The following is a 20,091-nucleotide window of genomic DNA, read 5'->3' as shown; positions in this document are numbered from 1 at the left end:
TGGAATGAAGTCTATGTATCCCATTTTACTTGGACATAGGAATAGATTAAGGTGTTTGTGGAGTGGGTATTTTGATTTATTGGCATTCTTAAAAAAATATTATTGCTCAGACTTGCACTATGTTAGTTAGATATAAATGTTTAAGTACAGGCTTTTATCTTTTGGTTACTGACATGCTTGAAGAGAAGAACTCTTTAATATGAGAGCCTCTGAGTATGTACAGGGTCTTTCTTTTAGCAACACATAATATCAGTCCAGTACCACATAGTTATCTGTCATACCATTGCCTATCACTGGACCAGTCAACTTTCCTAACCTATGTTCATACTTAATAGTTGCTCATTCTATTATTTTTACATTAAAAATATAGCCTCCGTTTCACCAACAAAATTGTTCTTATTCTCAGGCAAGTGTGTATAGCATCAGGGCAGCAGAAGCAAACTCCATTTAATTCTTCTAAGTAATGATGCCATCATGGTTTAAGGGAGTTTTAAATGAGAAATTGTGCGCAGAGTATTTTTTTATATCTCTATTTTTGTTTTGAGTTCTTTGCTCTAGTATATTGGGAATGTAGCAGCAGCAGATCAAGCAGGGAATAGTAACTGAGATGATCTGGGGGAACGCTGTTAGTGGTCCCTCATGCACCAGAGGCATGGCTTATGTTAGTGATGAGTCATGCCTTCAATTTAGTGGCCCAACTCTATGGAATGTCCAGTTGGCATCAGGCAGGTACCATCCCTGCTAAGTTTCAAACACCATGTTAAAAATGGTTTTATTTCAGGAGGACATTGCACCATAAATGCTATTCTAATGTTTTATTCTATGATATTTTAATCTATGTTTTAAATTATTGTTTGTTTTAATTTTTGTAAGTCACTTTGAGACCCAGATGTGGTGAAAAGTTGAGTATTTATTTTTTTAAAAAAAATAAGGTAATACACATGCCCATCTGAAACAGGGTGGGGAACCTATGAATCTCCAGATGTTAGATGTAGTGTTGAATCTCCAGATGTCCTATGAATCTCCAGATGTCCAGATGTAGTGTTGCAGGGAGGGATTAGTTTAGGAAAAAGGCTGGGGGTGGGAGTGTGCCAGATGATAGAAGTATATAAAATTATGCATGGTGAAGAAAGTGGATAGAGGTAAGTTTTTCACTTTCTCTCATAATACTAGAAACTAGGGTCATTCAGCAAAACTATTGGGGTTGGGGGTTGGGGTGGGGGATGCAAAAAAAACTATGAAATTCACTGTCACCACTGTCACTGATGGCTGATGACTTTGAAAGGGGAATTAGACCAATACTATCCAGGATCAGAGGCACCATGTCCCTGAATACTGAAAAATGTGAATGGGAGAGTTCTATTGTGCTATTGTCCTGCATGAGGGCTTCACATAGGCATCTGGTTGGCCACTGTGGAAACATTATGCTGAACCAGATGGCCTTTGGTCTAATCCAGAAGGACAACACTTATGTTCCTGTGTACAGCATCAAACTAGTACCTGATGGTAATGTGCTGGTATTAAAGATATGGTGGTGTTTCCAGTACAGTGGTACCTCCAGTTGTGGATGGGATCCGTTCCGGAGGTCTGGCTGTATCCCGTGGTTCTCGCAACCGGAGGACCGCTTCTGTGCATGCACTCATGGCAAAACCCGGTAAAATACTTCCGGGTTTGCCGCTTTAACAACCAGAAGTTTACATTACCTGAGGGTAACGTAAGCTGAGGTGCTACTGTATCCATGTCTATGCAAGCATTCAGGAGCAGAGGCCAGTGGTCTAAATACTATAGCGATCTTGAGGTACAGTGGACAGAGTTATGAAAATAGTACATACAGGTACACACAAGTGATGAAGTCTTGGAGTCAGTGGGACTTACTTTCAAATGTATATTCAGGTCTGCAGAGAGATACATTAATTGCTGAATATCCTGGCATGCAAAGTGCATAGATATTGCGCTTTATAATCTCATCATGCGTGCTGTGAAGGAAGCTCACTCTATTACAACTGAATCCTTTGATCTTGCATCAGCAAAATTTTTATCGTGGTTCTTTGCCTTTAGGACATCTTCCCAGCCAAGTCTCGCAATACATTTTACAGGTATTAATAGGTTGAATCTCTCAAAGTTTGTGCTCAAGCTGGACTGCAGTCCAAGGAAGCTATTTGCATGCATATATGCAGGTGCGAATTATGCGTGCAGCCAAAGTTGACTTTGAAGTTTTCAGTGCAGCATCCATGGCCACTGACCTCACAAACTGGTTCTAATAATGAAACTGCAACCATCATCATCTACGTTTGTGATGATGAAACCTTTGAAGACAGCTCTGGCATGAAGGGTCTTGCATATAAGTGCTTTGGATTGTAAACCACATCTGTGTTCTATTTAAGGAATGAGGAAAATGAAGGCCAGGGAGATTAATTGCACTGAATCACATTGCTAAGTGTGATGTGCTGTTCTAAGTGCTGTTCTGCTAATGGCAATCAGTGCTGCATCTTTAAAGTTCAGTCCTTAGTGGAGACCTGTGTGGGGTAGAGCCAGCATTGCAATCTAGTCTTTCAAATTCTCAAGTCTGTCATCTATCACAGATCATCTATCCCTCTAGAATAGAATACTTCAGCCAATCCATATTTCACAAACTACACTTTAAGAGTTTTTAAATTATTGAAAGTTGAATGAAAACTTATTTAGGTTAAAGCAATTAAACTGTTGAGACTAGGGATTTATTTTAGTATGGTCCTTGGCTACACATATCTCCTGTAGTTAAGGTAGTCACAGACCTAGCTGGAGGCGCACACTATGTATCTTACTGAAGGTAAACTGGTCTGGATCAGATTAGTGCCTAAATGGAAGGCCAGCTGGGAAACCCATGTACAACTACCTCGAGTTTCGTAGTTCTGTTCTTTGGTTTATATTGTGTTATATTCCATCCGGTGGTCTTCAGATGAAGAGCAATCTAGAAATAATAATTCATAATACATTTGGCCATTTCCTGTGGAATCATTTTTGTTGGATATCTGAATCTATAGCATAGCCATGACTAAACTGTCCCAATGAGTTCCATGGGACTAAGGAACAATGGCTGTATCTTCATATAAAATATACTTTGTAGTATTTCAGCGCCTGCCATTATGAAAAGTTCCATAGTATTTCACTAAAGTTGTGAAGGTTTAAATGTGTCAGAAGTTGGATGATGAATTTCTACTTGGTTTCAAGCAGAATCCAAAGTACTCGGGTGGTAATTTAAATGTCTGTTTTTCATAATTAGGGCTGTTGCACAGTTTTAAAAAATCTTAGCCAATTAATCATATGAATTTTAATTGATTAAATATGCATATATGTGTGTAAGAGGAAAAACACTTGTTTTTAAGGGAAAAGGCATGCTGCACACATCTGTCACATCAAACATAATCTTAGAACGGGCATATTTTATCTCAGGAGGAAATGCCTCTGCTAAGATGGTGCTTTCATAGTAATCTATATCTTATTCAGAAGGCACATGAGACACCTTATTGAAGCTAAGTGGGTTGGGATCTTTTCAGTACCTGGAATGGGAGGCCAGCTGGGAATCTCAGGTCCACCACCTTTGAGCTCCATAATGGGAGAAAGGTAATGATGGCAAAAAGTTAGGACATGAAAACAATAAAATTAAATGTTTTCAAAGCAGTTAAAAAAACAATATTTGCGTGATTAATTGGGACAACTTTTTAGTCAACCAAAATGTTTTTTAGCCTACAAACTATACAATTAATTGATCAAGTGATGATTTAGTTGCAATGGCCAATGTTTTACTACGCATTGGGATTTGTAGCCACCTACCTGGGTGTACTTGCCTTTGTGCAGACTTATATAGAGTTTGGGGAGTTACTCTAAAAACCATAAATTGTAAATGTTACAGCTGGAATTACTACATGCTCTTGCAGCTCGAAGACTGGGAGATTTCCCCCCCCCCCCATGTTGTTCCTTATTGTGTCTACACTCCAATGGCAGTGATATTCTTGGGAAGGAGTATAGTAGCATTGGTAATAATAATGCTGCAGTGCCTAAAACCCAGGGAAACCTAAATCGTTTCTTTAAGGAGCCAGTCTTGAGAAAGGCACAGGAGCATTTTAGTCCCAAATCAGGAAACCCTGAATTAAATTCATGCATCATATAACATAGGCTGGGATCCATAGAACTACTTTAGGCAAAGGCTTCTGCATGGCCAGTGGAATTTCTTGCTTTTTTGTTTGAGCACCTGTTGGAATAGTATCACAATCTGGATTTGAAATTTCCCTCAGCTTCAAAAGTACCTTGCCACGAGACACGAGGCTGCTGCTTGGGGGAAATAAGATGCGTACAAGACAATCCTGACGTTGTCTTTATTCAGAAGCAATTCTTGTTTCTTTCTCTATAACAAATATTCTTGTTTATTGAAAGCCAGGCCTAGCCCTTCAGCATTGTGGCTTCAACTTTTGTGTGTTTCAGTACTTAATATTTTGTAAGTTTGTGTGATAGTAATGCATTGTTTGTTATGTTTGTATCCTCTTTTCTCTAAAGGAGCTCACAGTGGTATTTTGACATCATAGCAATTCCATGAGTTGGTTTCGGCTGACCTCAGGGTGGATTTGATTTAGATCAAATCGATTTAAATCACGATTTAAACCACGATTGAAATCACTAGTCAGTAAGACTTGATTTAAATCATATAATTTCTTACAGAAAGACATTCCTCCTGGTATCATCTTAGTATTTACAACCAAAGGAAGGTTTCATTCTTGGAATAATAAATTTTCAGAGTAGTTTTTACAGTTATATCAAAAATTACTGATTTGGTTATACTATTAGAAATACATAGACAGATAAATATGAAATTATTGTGAGGTTTAATAAGTTAACTTTATATTTGGACAGCTTTTCTGCTGCACTTTATTGGAAGGAGAAAAATAATCATTTCCTTAATAACAATTTAAACTATTTAACTAAAACAATAACATTATAGCATATGTATCCATGTTTGTTAACTGATGTGGTTAAACTTTTTTTTTTAAAAAAAACCCCAACTTAGACTGAGTTTCAGCACACATGAAAAACCTAAAACAAATCCTTATTTCCTGATGAATGCTAGCCTTTGGACTATAATGTAACTTAAATAGAAAACTAACTTTATAAATATTTTTTCCCCACCATAAGCATTTTATTTTAAAAATCCAATTTAAATCAAAATAATCAGATTTTTTTGAAAAATCATTGATTTTTATCCACCCTGGCTGACCTGTATGAATAACTTACTGTATGACTGCAAAGGAAGGAGATTGGAGTCATTTGTTGCACCTCAATTTGGTAGTGTTGTGTAAGGTATTTGGCAGGACCGGGGAATCTCTGGTGCCGTAGAAGTTGTTGGACTACAAGTTCCATCATCTCTGATTGTTGACTGTGTTCCTTGATCTGATAAAAGCTGGAGTTCAACAACATCTAGAGGTCAAAAGTTTCCCCACCATTGGTATACGGCATGCATGATTTGTAGGATTAAAACCAGTGAATAGAAGCAAGAGATTGCAAAGTATAAGGAACAGGAGCTGGAAAAGAACACAAGGCGAAACAACAAGGCTAAGAATGCCAGGCCTTTGTGAGAGTGCTTAGGGCCATTGTAGATGTGATGTGTGATGGACGCATATAGTATAACATATAGTATAACATAAAAACACCAGTAGATAAGAAGTAAAGGGCTTGAGGAATCATGTTCAGAAATACACTTACAGTTCTAACACAGGTTGCAGGCTCAAAACAATGGTAAATCATGGTAATGCCTCTTCTAATATAACAAGTGTATTTTTACTTTTCAATGATAGGACTCGCTGATTCTTGAGAAATCTCAGAATTGGAGCTCTCAGAAAATGGACCATATTATGATTTGCTGTGTTTGTCTTGGGGATAATAGTGAAGATGCTGATGAAATAATCCAGTGCGACAATTGTGGAATAACAGTGCATGAAGGTAATTCTTTTATGACTTCAATTTGCAACAAATAATAAAGCTTTGTTTTTCTCTTAGCAAATTGAGGTGAATTTGTTTTCACGCAGCGGCAGTGCATACAATACTTTCTACAACTGTTTGGTATTCCTTGACTTTCAGATATGGGAGATTAAATCTGCAACCATGAATTTGCATGCAGTCAAACCTGCTTCATGTTTATGAAAACTCAACTGTTAATTTGTATTTTTCCTTAGTGGAAAACAAATTAAAGCTATAATCCTTATGCCCTTCAGTTCCAGTATATAAAAGCTTCATATATTAAACGGTTTTGCCAATAAGATCTAGCCCTGATCTTTTGAATAGAAACAAAGGATTTGCCCAGTGAATCTTTTAAATTCACAAAGGCAGTTGCTCCTCTTAATATAGTGTCATCCATTAAAGAAGTAAATGCTGATAGAAGGCATGCTAATGTATACAGTTTACAATTGAGTGTGACTGATTTGTTGTGGTATATTATCATTCAGACTAGTTAAAAGGGAACATAAAAATATCTTGAAATAAACACACTGGTAGAGGTTAGATCCTCTCCCAAATACTTGGCATAATGCTTTATACTGCATCCATGTGAAGTTATGGTTCAATTGCTCATCATTCCCAGCCCTAACAGTTTGCTTCATATCAGAAGCATAGACTCTTATTAAATCACAAAGGCATGTTTGATTGGGACCAGAGATAGGGCTTTCTCTGTGGTCACACTCTGGCTCGCCAACTTCCAACTAGGAAACTCAACATTTGCTGTCTTAATTTTCTGTCACAGTGTGAAATTATTTACTCAGAAGTAATCTCCGTTGAGCATATTAGGGCTTACATCTGAGTAAACATGCACTGGGTTGCACTGTTAGTGTCTCCTTGGATATATTTTGGTTTACTGTATATATTTCATTATTACACTTTCAATATAGATAAATTTTACTTGGAGGGCTCTGTGTAATATTTGTGTGTTTTAATGTGTTTGCCGTTGCTGTTTTCTTTTGTACTTCTGTTATTGTTTTTTGTGTTGGTTTAAAGTGTAGCTGCCTTTAACATTTTGGGGTTGAGGTAGAAAGAGTGTATAAATGTTCTAAATTAATAAATAATTTGGCTGTCTCTCCGCTGGATAATGTGCAAAGAAGCTGCTTTCTTTGGTGTATCACAAAATACAGATGAGCAACTCAAGAAGACAAGAGGACGGGTGTAAATATCAATCAACTCAGTGATAGTACATGCAGATTGCTCATTTTAACTCACAGCCCAAGATACAGTCTTAACATGTATCTTTTCACATGGTGAAACTTCATAATCAGGGTTTTTGGACGAAGTCTAGATGTCTGACAGTGTCTGTTGCAGCTTAAAGGATAATATGGATTGGGGTCAAATTGGCCTTGACAATGGAGTCTGAATCCACACACTGTAGAGAAACAAGCAGCAAGCTTATGTGCTTCCATTTAGCTTACCTCTTAAGCTCCAGATAGCTGAGAACTGGTGCTTTCACTTTGTTCTCTGCTGCCTGGGTTGGAGGCAGCCTGTTACGTTTTGAGCTCAGTCTAGACTTTCCTTTCTAGGAAATACTTTCAATCACAATGGGCAGTGATTGTTTCGTTGGTTTAAAACAATGGTTTCCAGCATCAGGAGGTCACCATATTTTCTTAATTCAAGACTGAGTGGTGTGCCAGGTTCAGGAATCTGAAACCAACCTTTCTGGACTGGCAGGAGCCCCTTCTGAGAGCCCTCAACAGATGCCTGATGGTACTGACCCCTGAGGCTGACACGGTTTTCAAATCTAAATGAATGTTCACTCTTGGTGGAAAGGAAAAAGTGTTGGATGTTGAAATATATTTGGTGTGGGTGGTAAAATCTGCCACCTGCTCCTGATATTCAAAGGCCATACCTTTCTGCACTTTACGGTCCCTCATAATAACAGACATTTTGCTAGATCCATGTCTGGAACATTTTTTTTCTTTTAAGATCTGGGTGACAAATTTCTATCAGTGCTTCAGGAAGATGTTACTTGTTTTAATTGAAAAAAAGTATATTTTATAAAGTGTTCCTTGGATAGATTTGCCCTTCTGTGGATAAATTTAAAAATAAAATCTTAAGCTCTGGCCTGTCACTTTAGATAACTGCTTTTGTGCTAAAATCTCCTTACTGGTTTGTAATAGCACAGCACCCCCAGCTGGGGTGTCAGTTCTCCTGATGTACTGATTGCAGCATGTCTAAAGAAAACTGTCTGGTACATATCATTGCAGGCAATGTAGTTGTGGGTAATTCACTTTCTGGCAATTGTCCTTGCATTGGTGCTATAAATTAAAGATGTACTGCAATTTTCCTAAAAATATTTTTATATCCCTTTGTTTACTCCAATTTTGGCATTGTACACAGTGAAGAATTCATCTTCTTAAGAGTTACATGAACTGGTTACTTTATAATAAAATAGGTGCATAGTGCAACTATTTCTCCATAGTTGAGCTTTCAGATCTCTTTGCAATCAATCAATCTCGCTCTTTCTTTGAGTTTTCTAGTCAGCTGAAGTAAATCTAATTGTTTGCAGGAGGCGTTCAATATGTTATCTAGAAATCACCCATATGGTTAAAGGTAAGGTAAAGGACCCCTGGACAATTAAGTCCAGTCAAAGGCGACTATGGGGACTCATCTCACCTCAGGACAAGGGATCTGGTGTTTGTCCACAGACAGCCTTCCAGATCATGTGGTCAGCATGACTAAACTGCTTCTGGTGCGATGATGAGTGCCAGAACGCACAGAAATGCTCTTCACCTTCCCTCTGTGGCTGTACCAGTTATCTGCTTGCACCCCGCTGCGTGGATTCAAACCGCCAACCTTTGGATCGGCAAGACCAAGAGGCACAGTGGTTTAGACCACAGCACCACCCACGTCCCAAATCACTCATAGTAATAGGTTGTTAAAGCAGAGAATAATCATTGCTTTAAAATACTGCAGTATTTTCTGATGTCTTTTGAATTAATCCCAAATCCTCTTCCAGTAAAGCACAGTCAATTGTCCAAATTAACAGAATATGACTTCCTGTCAGAGGGTATGTGTAATGCTCCAAAATCAACCAAACAACCTTGCTAAATGTGACCTAATTAGCCATTTGGTAGTACCTGCAAATTTGTAAAAAATAAATAAATGTAGCTTTCATTTGCCGAGGGAACAATCTGCACAGTTACAGAGAGACAAATCAAAATGCATGGGTGTTTTCTACTTACTGCTTACTAATTGGAAGGCAGGTGCTTTTGGTTTTTTGAGTAGCTACTTCATCCAGAATAGTTATCTCCCTTATTCTCTCCTTATAAATAAGGCTGCATAGAGACAACAGTTTTCCAGAAAGCTCATAGTAGTGTAATAGAGCTCTTGTGGCTGGAGAAAGTGAATATCAGGTGTTGCATCCGAAAACCCTGTAATTGAGACCGTGAACACACACATGTCAATTTGGCCACCTCCTTCAAAGAGCTCTGTCAGTTCTGCCTTACCTACTGTATAGCTCCATGTGCCCTTGCTTTCCATGTCTTATATTAATTCTTAAATACATCCCTTGATATAACATTTATTTGATTTAATTCATTCGTATTTCTATCTTCCTAGGTTGTTATGGTGTTGACGGCGAAAGTGATTCTATTATGAGCTCCGCTTCAGAAAACTCCACTGAGCCATGGTTCTGTGATGCCTGCAAATGTGGTGTTTCTCCGAGCTGTGAACTCTGCCCCAACCAAGATGGAATCTTCAAGGAGACGGATGCTGGCAGGTTAGTTAAGGGAGCTGTCATCAGAGGGATAGGTTCCTGAAAGTTATCCTTCAATTTATTCCAGTCATGTGTTTTCTTCACCAAGCCCATTCTGGAAAGTCAGGCATAACTTCTTTCCTTCTTTCCAGTGGTAGATTAGACTATAGCCAGATTCCTATTGGAGAAACATAGCATTGCTGTTGCTTCTGCAGTAGGGGTTTACTAGGATAATTCTGTGAATAAATTCACAGGTTCTGTTGCACCTTAAAGGTTTATGAACTACTCAGGAGGAGGACTAAACAAACAACTTAAATGTTTGGTCAGAACCGTGTACTGTGTTCTAAAACACACAGTTTAAGGAATTATAAAATTTTCACTTTGTGACACTGGGTAGTCTTCTCATAGGTTTCTGTGTACTCAGGTATCCCCCCCCCACACACACACTTTTATTATTTCAATTAGTATACCTGCTTTTCCTCTCATGGGAGTCCACTGCAGCTAACAACAAAAACTCATAATTAAATCAAATTCAATACAAAATATAATATGTGATTCAACATAAAAGTCAGCATTAAATTATACATATGAAGCCACTCTTACGATCCAAAGGCTTGCCAGGAAAAAAAGGTCATAAGATGTTGCCTGAATTAAAATAATGTGGGGGACAGATAGATGTTAATAGGAGGTAGTTCCATAACTGGGAAGTTTTATGTTGGGAAGTTGCTTGTTTCAAAATGTTTGTGCGGAAATATGCCCCATATCAAAACTTTGCAGTCTGTCATCCCATAACTGTTAAGGAATTTTTAGACTGCCATCGAGCTGTTTAAGACACTGGAATATATTTCTTGGTGAGGCATTAACAAGCTTGCCAAACATGACCTGGTGCTTTCAAGCTTAATCGATTTCATTGCTCCTGTTATTAACACAATACCTCTGAAACTCAGCAGGACATTCCACACAGTCAAACTGAGCATGGTTCCATTTGCCCTTTTGTGCTTAGAATATCCTGAATATATTGAATCAGAAGTCCCAGCAATTTTAAACCATTCATAAATTTCTTGTATTCATGGGTTTGTATTTGTCATTTTGAATTTGGCTCTATACTAAACACTTTCTATTGAAATGGATGTTGGCATTTGAAACCACACACAGTAGACTGTAATTTGAGTCTTTGCATTTAAAAGAATTGCACTCCAAGTTTAAAAATCTTGGCATTTACGTCTTGTTCAATTGTCAAGTGTAAGAAAACAACCTATTTTGTAAGCTGCCCTGAGGACTTGTTGAAGCCATATTGGCAGACTCTACATTAATAAACAAATAAATAAATTGAACCCAGATTATAATGAAGCTAGACTTTCAAAAACTTAGTGCTTTTATCCAGCTGTGTAGAAGTGCCTTGTAGCAACAACCCTTAAAAACAGGATTTTCCCCCTTCATAATCATTGTCCTTGCTCTCCCTTAACAGTGAACTCGGGGTGGTGTGTACCAATATAAGGCAAGAGGAATATATTGGCCTCTTAGTAGCGCACTGAGGTTTACCAAAGTAAATAGGTTAAAATCAGATACTTAAAGATACTGTGGAAGTTAAAAACAAACATGGTAAACTTCCAGGACTGCACATGCTCAACAGCCATAGCAATGGAAGTATAGGTGTGGGAAGCGCATGGCTGGTTGGACTCCTAAACAGGAAAGATGGAAGAGGCACTGCAAAGTTTTGTTTTGAGTCCCGCTTGTTCCCTTTATTACTGGACCTGGGAGGTTCCATGCCTGTCAATCTGGAGCTCAAACAGGACCACCCAAAATAAGGTAGCAGTTTCTGCATATTAGTTGTAAATTAAAAGATATTAAGAAACGACCATTCAAGACCCTATCGTTCTTCCTGGGCCTATGAAATGTTGAGGACAGTTGATCCATGGAGTATTGAGGCTATCGGTTGAGAAAAAGAATAGAAAAGCAGGGACAGAGTTGGTCTGCTTAAGCTCTGAAAGCTTGTGGTGTTCTGGAAGGGGGATTAGAGTTGGAGGGATGTGTGTCATTTGGGTTTTTTTTTTTAAAAAAAACAACAACTACGTGCCATACAGGAACATTTCAGGAGTGCTAAAAGGACACCTTCCTCTTTTCTCAGTCTTCAAACTCTTCATCACACTGTTATATAACATCAAAGTGCATAGGTTCAGGACTGGCACAATAGGGAAAGATTTCAGGAAGGTGGGAAAGAAAAAAAAAAGCTGTCCTTTTTAAGTTCACTCTCCCTGCCCCCCTGAAACTCCTTTCCTTGGATAAGGTCAAAGCAATGTTAGTGATTCTGTTCCAAACTGGCTGAACATTTGAACATTCATTCTAAGGGCTAGGAATATAATACATTTTCTTGTGGTTGCCACTTGTGTGTACATGATGCCAATGTGGAGTTTTGAAAACGGCTGTCAAACCTCCTGTGATCCCAGGACACCAAATTATGTGCTACAAACAAATAACATAGCTTTCCTTTCTAACTAAAAAATTGTCAGAATGTTAAACTAAACCTGTTAATATTCTCTCTCTAATGAGGGATGATTTTTCTCTGCCCTTCCCATCGAAGAGGTTGAATAGATAGTGGAATGGTTAATTTGAAACAAATCTACTTTTTGCATGTACTCTTTAGTTTCCTGAGCACCAATGTGGATATATTGTTTTGCTCTGTATATATGATATGATACTAACTGGGCTAAGACTATTGTCTTTATTTTGCTTCAGCTTTTTCCCTTCCCTTCACCAACATCTGTCATCTTAGCTTGGAGCAAAATGGATGGGGAAGTAACAAGAAAGATTATTCTTCTTTGATTACCCAATTTGTCTTAATTACAAGGTTCTCAAACATGTGCGGCTAAACAAATGAGCAGGAAAACATTTAGGCACTGGTATTAAATGCAGCTGAAGCTGCCTCAGCTGTGAACTTGACTGACTTCTGTGCTTTTAATAAAGATTCAGGATGGAGTTCATACATAGGTGGTTAAGGAAATGAGACACTTGTGTGCCAATCATACTGAAATGGCAGTTTAAATCTGTAATACTACAGTACTTGTGTGACATGTACTAAAACATTTTGAGAAGGTCAGTATGAAGCAAGCAGCCAGCTGTTGGGTTTATCATAGATAAACTCCTACAGAGTGCAGCAGCATTTAATACACCAGTGGAGCATGAAAAAACTGTGCAAATTAAATTGAGAAGCAGCTGCTTGTTGAAGATGTGTATCTTTATATTGAACTCTGCAGGGTGCAATGGGGAGGTTGCATTAAAACGTACTATCAAAAATCACCAGCCAAAACCTTGGCTTTTTTTTTTTAAAAAAAATAGAAGATAATGTGAATAAGAGCAACTATTTCCCTGGTAAAATTGTTACCAGTGCAGCACATCAGTGGCATTTCATAAAGAGGGAAACTCCTAGAATTTCAAAAAAAACAGACTATCTTAAAGTTGGGGGCTTCAATATTTTGATATTTGGGGGCAAATTGCTAGATATTTCAGTGTTGCCTAAAACTCAAAACATTGATAAAAAAGACTCAGAAGTGACTTCAAATGAGTAAGATCTAAGACGGGGGTAGTCAAAATAATGACTTCCAAATATTTTGGACTACAACTCCATCAACCCCAGCCAGTATAGCCAGTGGCCAGGGATTATGGGAATTGTAGTTCAAGGCATTGGAGGGCACCACATTGGCTGCCCCTGGCGTAAGGCCTTCACACTGGAAGTGCAAGACATGTACATAGATCAGAATTGCCCTTCTGCTTAAGAACAAACTAGCAGCAATTTTATAATATAAGCAAAGATGTTCAAGCAGCTTCTGCATATGGATGGATTGCTTTCAGATTCCTATTAAATAATACAGAATATAAAACATTCATATCATCAGTACACTTCAGGCTCCCCCTTCTTCCCCCAGGATATCCGCCCCAATCCCAGTGGACACATCCTGGTAAAATTTTATTGATCAGCTGTTGTAGGGGAAGTGGGAATAAATTCTCTGCTGAGCTGTGCATTTGTAAATTTTCTGAAAGTGCTAAGCTAGCACAGGGTTAACAAAAACCTATTTTGCATAGATTTCTCCAACCAGGAGCAGATATGTGTATGAAAGCCAGCTGTATAGGATGGCACTATATAGGGTTTCTCCGCCATTGATTGTATTTCAAATTGGCTAAAACAGTAGGGAGACTATCACAGGTTCTTAATTCGGTCTAATCCGTTCAAAGGGGAATTGTGAAATATTGTTGAAGTACATATTAATTAATTGTTATTACAAAAAAGTTACATTCCTGTCCCATCATTTAGTTGTTTCAAAACCATGGCGACTTAATGTTTGTAGTATTTGTAGAAGCTCCCATTAACATCTGGGTCACCTAAACTGTTCTTTCCTTGTCTGTAATTTTCTTAGTGCTCAGAAATGAACCGTAAATGCTTTCCTCTTTTGTTATAGATGGGTCCACATTGTTTGTGCACTCTATGTTCCAGGAGTAGCATTTGGAGATATTGACAAACTGCGGCCAGTTACTCTTACAGAAATGAACTATTCCAAATATGGTGCTAAGGTAACATTCAAATAGATATATTTTGGGGATAATTTGTATGATTGTAGCTTATATTTGTTTGTTTCCTTTTCAGTTCATTACAGCTAAACGCTCAAAACGTAGCTCAGTCGGTTAGAGCATGGTGCTGATAATGTCAAGGTGGCAGGTTTAATCCCCGTAAGGGACAGCTGCATATTCCTGCACTGCAGGGGGCTAGACTTGATGATCCTCAGGGCCCCTTCCAACTCTATAATCTGGTTATAATGAAGATTATTATATATAGTCTCAATTTTCTTATGAAACCCTCATTCGATAGGAACTATGCAACTAATTCCAAAGGACTAAGGCTTGTAATTTTACACTGGGCTTTACTTATAAAAGTACTAATAACAGGGCAGTCAAGTAAATGCAGGGCAGCTCAATTAATCCTCTACAGTACTGTAAAGATTTAGCCATCAGACCACAATAATATTGATCTGAGAATATATGAGATTTCAAACAATTAATCCTCGAGTGAATTCTTGAGTGGCCTTCCCTCATCCCCAACCGGAATCTTCAAACGTGGCTCACTGAAGATCACACTTTTAACTCTTGTCTTGATGTTAAACTTTTAAATGGTATATCAGATGTAATAAAGGGGTTTGTTTGTTTTTAGGACATCTTTTTCAGTATGTACGTTGTTGCTGTCCGTGGACTTTAAGTGTGTATCACTTACTGCAACCTGCCTTGGCATGTCAAAAGATGGGATAGAATGTCCTATCTTTGGGGAATGTCCTATGCAAATACCCCACTCTAATAAGCATATATAGATACGGATATGGTAATTTACATGAAAACTATTGCTGACAGTAGGGGAAAGTTGTAGTTAGGGTTGAATGTACTATCTTATATATACTTCTGTTTCTGTTTTATTCGTTTTCTCATTCCCTTTTGTTTGATTCTTGTCATCTATAAAATATATAGTACATTTTAAGGTACTATATAAAGTTACTACTTTATTCTGTATGACGTCACTGTATAAAGATAATACTTTTCTAATGTTCTCTCTCTCATTTATTTGCTACAGGAATGCAGTTTTTGTGAAGATCCCCGTTTTGCCAGAACTGGCGTTTGCATTAGTTGTGATGCTGGGATGTGCCGAGCATATTTCCATGTGACTTGCGCTCAGAAGGAAGGCCTGTTGTCAGAAGCAGCAGCTGAAGAGGTATGATAATATTCTGCATTAGTGAAAGTAACCCAGGTGACTTTTGTTATGACTAAAACTTCAAATTGATGTGTTAAAATATCTAAGAAATATTTGAGTTGATTGCCTTACTTAATATTGATTGCTTCAGTTTTCCTGTGTTGAGATGCAGGAGGCGTATTTTGTACCTTCCCTTCTTTTTCTTTTAACCTTTTCCCCTGAAACATGTAGACATTTTTGGCAGGAATCATCTTTCTTGGATCCATTCCATACTAGAAAGATGAATATGTGTGGGGAGAGTGATTATGATCTTCAATTCCCTTCCGTCTCAATGACTTTCTAATCATACATGGTTCTGATCCACCAGCAATCCACCATTTTGGTCAGATTATTTTTTTCCAAGATTATCTGTCAAGCATTCCTCCTGTGCTACCTATGTTGATGTATACTGCAGCATTTGGAAACAAAAGAAAGTTGTGTGGCAGTGCAAAACTTGCTTAGTTGTTTGAATGAGCAGAGGGAAACAAATATGCTTTTCAATATATGTATGAAAATATTTCCCCCATTCTATACAGTATTCATGTATGTAATTGCTTTCTACATTAACGCCTTTGGAAAATGGCACACAGAAATAGCTGCTTGATACTCAGTCTTTAAGCCCCTTTGGAAATGAGATTAAACTTGAAAGTTTACCTCTAACATTTACATAGATTGTAGTGATACCACTTATGAGTAGCTAAACAATTAAAACTAATGTATCTTTTATATGTAGATAAACATGTGGCTATTTAATTTGTAAACTTTGCACTGAGTTTGAAAAGCTGAATCAAAACAAGAGTTTCATATTCTTTGTAGTGATGTTACGTTAATCTAGCTTTGGTTGCTTAAAATACCTTAAAAGCCATCAGAATCATTTTTTTCAGACCCTACCTAACAAAATTGTGGAAAATGTGTGTGTGTGTGTGTGTGTACGTGTACCATCCTATTTATTTATCCTATTCATTTACTTTAGAATACTTTTAGGCTGTCTTTGGGGGGGACCTCTCAAGGTGGCTTACATAATGGCAATTTAAAATTACATGATAAAATATAATTAAAATACTGCTTTTCCTGGCTGACAAACTATTTTCTTTCATAAGCTTTTGCCTTCTTCATTTTTATTTTAATTGGAACAGGATATTGCAGATCCCTTTTTTGCTTACTGCAAGCAACATGCAGACAGGATGGATAGAAAGTGGAAGCGCAAGAATTATTTGGCTTTGCAATCTTATTGCAAAATGTCTTTGCAGGAGAGAGAGAAACAACTGTCACCAGAAGCTCAGGTAGTATACCCAAGCCAAGTTTGTATTTGTGATTAATATAGCATACTAAGTGAGAAAGATCAGGGCAGAGGGAAAAGGATGGAATTGTTGTGACTGCCAGTGAAAATGCATATGGCTGTAAATAGTATGAAATGTTTGAGAATCACTATTCACCTGCTTGCAGATAATCTAAACTCAGGTGTATAAGCATGTGTACCTCTCCCAGCTGCATGATAGCTCTGTGACCCCACTTTTCCTCCAGCTCAATAAATCTAACCCCACCCCAAGCCTGCTAGTGCTCCCCCCAGTTTGAGTCTTTGTACTTACCTCTGCCACAGTCTGTTGTCAGCCTGAACAATTTCTAGCTTGAGTTACCCATTTCTAGCTTGAGTTACCCAGATATTTGGGAAAATTTGCCTGCTGATGTATTTGTTCCTTATTGAGTTTTAAGAGAATTCTGAATTTCAATTGTGAAGGATCAGCATGATGGAGAACAGAAACCAATACTGGATTTCTCTTGAGGAAGCTCATAAATACATCTGTTTCAAACTCTACCTCTTCTAGTCCAGAGACTATTTTAGGATCAGTTCTTTTGCGCTATTAAAAGCAATCTTCTCTCACCATAGATTTGTGTGTTCAGTGTTAGAAATGGAGATTAAATTTTCTAGCAAAAGTGTTTATGTGCTTCTTAGCTTTATTTTGATTTGCTTTTTTAAAATTTGTAGGCCCGAATTAATGCCAGACTACAGCAGTATCGTGCTAAGTCAGAAATAGCACGTACCACGAGGCCACAGGCATGGGTACCAAGGGAGAAACTGCCACGGCCGCTCACTAGCAGCGCTTCAGCAATACGTAAGCTGATGCGCAAAGCAGAATTAATGGGAATTAGCACAGACATCTTTCCAGTGGATACTTCAGATACCAGTTCCAGTGTGGATGGAAGAAGAAAACACAAACAGCCAGCCCTGACCGCTGATTTTGTCAATTATTATTTTGGTAAGGGTGAAAAGATATGTGCTTTGCATTGTTGCCAGGAATGGCTGACCTTTCATTTTCCGGTTGTTGCAGGACTATAGCTCCCATCATCCCTGAACATTGGCTTGCTGGGCAGGTGGGAGTTGGAATCCAGCAACAATCAGAGGCTGCAGGTTAGCCACCTCAGTCTAGATTTTTAAGGGATGGTTTACAGATGAAAGAGTGGAGTTGCTTTAAACTTCAAGCCACCCATATACTCCTGTATGTGAGCACTATCATTCCCTCGTTACAATTTTAAAGCAACAAAGCTGCCCCCAAGTAGCCAAGTAAATATTCATATATGTTGCGTTAAAATAATGTGTGGGATAGTTAAAAATGTATTTAAAGTTTGGAGTGCATTCTAACTCAATATTAATTGGTGTTAATGCTGCTTCTTTCCTCCCTCAGCCCTTGCTATTGAGATCAGGTGCAAGCGTAGCTCTGTAAAAACCCTCCAGTAATGCAATCGGGTTTCTTGCCCCTGTCACCCTTCCTTTTCTGCTTTGCAAGGGATGAATTACTTACTAGTATTTGTTTTTTATCTGCCTTTGATCTCAATATCCATAGCTTGGATGTTTTAGAGATATCGTAAGCGTTGTTCAGCTGCAGAGAGTGTTTTCTGCATGTGACATTGAATGCGAAGAAATGTTGTCATATGATGTATTGTTACCTACATTCATTCTGTTGCTTTGCATGCTCAAAAAAAAAAAAAAGAAAGAAAAAGGAAATACAGAAAGTGCTGGCTTTTATTTTAGAGAGAAACATGCGCATGATCCAGATCCAAGAAAATATGGCAGAACAGAAGAAAATTAAGGATAAGCTGGAGAACGAACAGGAAAAACTTCATGTAGAATATAACAAGGTAAATGATGTGTTTCAAATCATATGTTGTATTTAAAATAAAACTATAGTTAGAAAACCATTGACTTCCACTAAAACCCATCTTAAATCAAATGGTCGTTCAGTAACCGTCACCTGCTGTTCACTAAAAGATTAAGATGTTTCTCAGAGGTTCTCGTCTATACAGCTTTTCTCAGTCTGGTACAAGAGCCTGACTCTCGCTTGTTCTGTGCATCTGCTCACGGTCATGAGCATAAAAAGTTGCTTGCGTTGAGGTGTTCCCTTTGAGCTTTAGGGTAACTGAGGAGGAATTCCAAGTCCTAGCTTTAATCATGGGGATGGCAGAGTCCGGGATTGCCAAATTATTATTATTTGCTTTACTCACAGAAAATATTCAAGCAGCTTACAGACATAATAGAAATACTAAAATGACAATAAGAAACGAAGTAAAAAGATGGGAACAGTGACATAGGTCTTGACTGGGCAGTTCCCTCTGCTCGTGTGGGCTCCTTATTCCTGTCCATTCAGTAACCATGAATTTGGTCCATCTAGTCCAGTATTTTTTATTTGGATTCACAGCAGCTCTCCAGGATCTTACAAAGAGGTCTTTGACACCACCTGTTTATCCGCTTCTTTGGCGATGTCAGTAATTGAACTTACGATCTTTTGTATTCAAAGCATGCGTAGTTTTATCACCAACTGTGATTCTTCCCATACGGTCACCAGGCAGCAGCTGTTAGTAATTTTACCTAGTGAACCACTTTGTTGATCACCACTGTATGCAACTTTAGATATATGGGATGTTGGCGATGTGTTGTTCCTGTTAGGTTGATGTAAACAGAAGTATTGATTTGAAATACCGTCAGTGGATACTTTTGGGATATTTGAGGGAAGCCTTCAATGTTGCAGCGACTGCTGTGTGAATACACACATGTATGCCACACTGATCACAAGGAATGGAAGACATGACTAGAGAATTCAATGCTACCTATTGTATTGCTGTTCTTATTTGTTCTCAACAAGACATGGCCGTGCATTCAAGCACACCCCATGAAAGTAATGATAGTTGTTGGAATTGTCAAAAAATAAATAGTAGTCTGGAGGAGAGAACATCATTCCCAGTTACACTTAAAAAATGTGACAAGGCTTCATATTTTCTTATTTCAAGTGTGCAGATGTATAGCTCTGAAATCTTGATTCCCTGTGTAGAAAAACTGGCACATCTTTACAGATGGAAATAACAGAGTGGAACTGTTTTGATGTTTCTTGACTGCCATTATAGTCTTATTGTCAGACAAAATTACTTTAGGTTCTCCCTTACTAACCAGATGGATGCCCATGTTTTCTTTCTGGTGTTATTGAATGGCTGATTAACTTTACTGATTTCAGTTGCATTGACATGAGTGAACAATTTTATTATTTAATTACCTCTCATAGAAAAGGGATTCATAAGTAAAGAATGCCTCCTCCTGGATACGAGGTAC

At 38.1% G+C, this 20,091-nt stretch overlaps 1 protein-coding gene across 9 annotated transcripts in view; it reads left to right on the top strand.

The window, feature by feature from the left end:
• The window catches only part of PHF14 (PHD finger protein 14), a 136,239-nt gene that overhangs the window by 9,117 nt on the left and 107,031 nt on the right, over nt 1-20,091 (top strand). For all 9 annotated transcript variants that reach the window (XM_082193898.1, XM_082193894.1, XM_082193895.1 and 6 more), the window contains exons 4-10: nt 5,826-5,970; nt 9,589-9,748; nt 14,179-14,290; nt 15,336-15,473; nt 16,628-16,774; nt 17,479-17,749; nt 18,523-18,629. In XM_082193898.1, coding sequence (XP_082050024.1) covers nt 5,826-5,970; nt 9,589-9,748; nt 14,179-14,290; nt 15,336-15,473; nt 16,628-16,774; nt 17,479-17,749; nt 18,523-18,629 — 1,080 coding nt within the window. The remainder of the gene's footprint in view (nt 1-5,825; nt 5,971-9,588; nt 9,749-14,178; nt 14,291-15,335; nt 15,474-16,627; nt 16,775-17,478; nt 17,750-18,522; nt 18,630-20,091) is intronic.

The sequence above is a fragment of the Podarcis vaucheri genome (genome assembly GCF_965113315.1).
Source record: "Podarcis vaucheri genome assembly, chromosome: 12".
Classification (NCBI taxonomy): domain Eukaryota; kingdom Metazoa; phylum Chordata; class Lepidosauria; order Squamata; family Lacertidae; genus Podarcis; species Podarcis vaucheri.
Note: the sequence above shows the minus strand (reverse complement) of the source record. Positions and strands in the feature narration are given on the sequence as shown.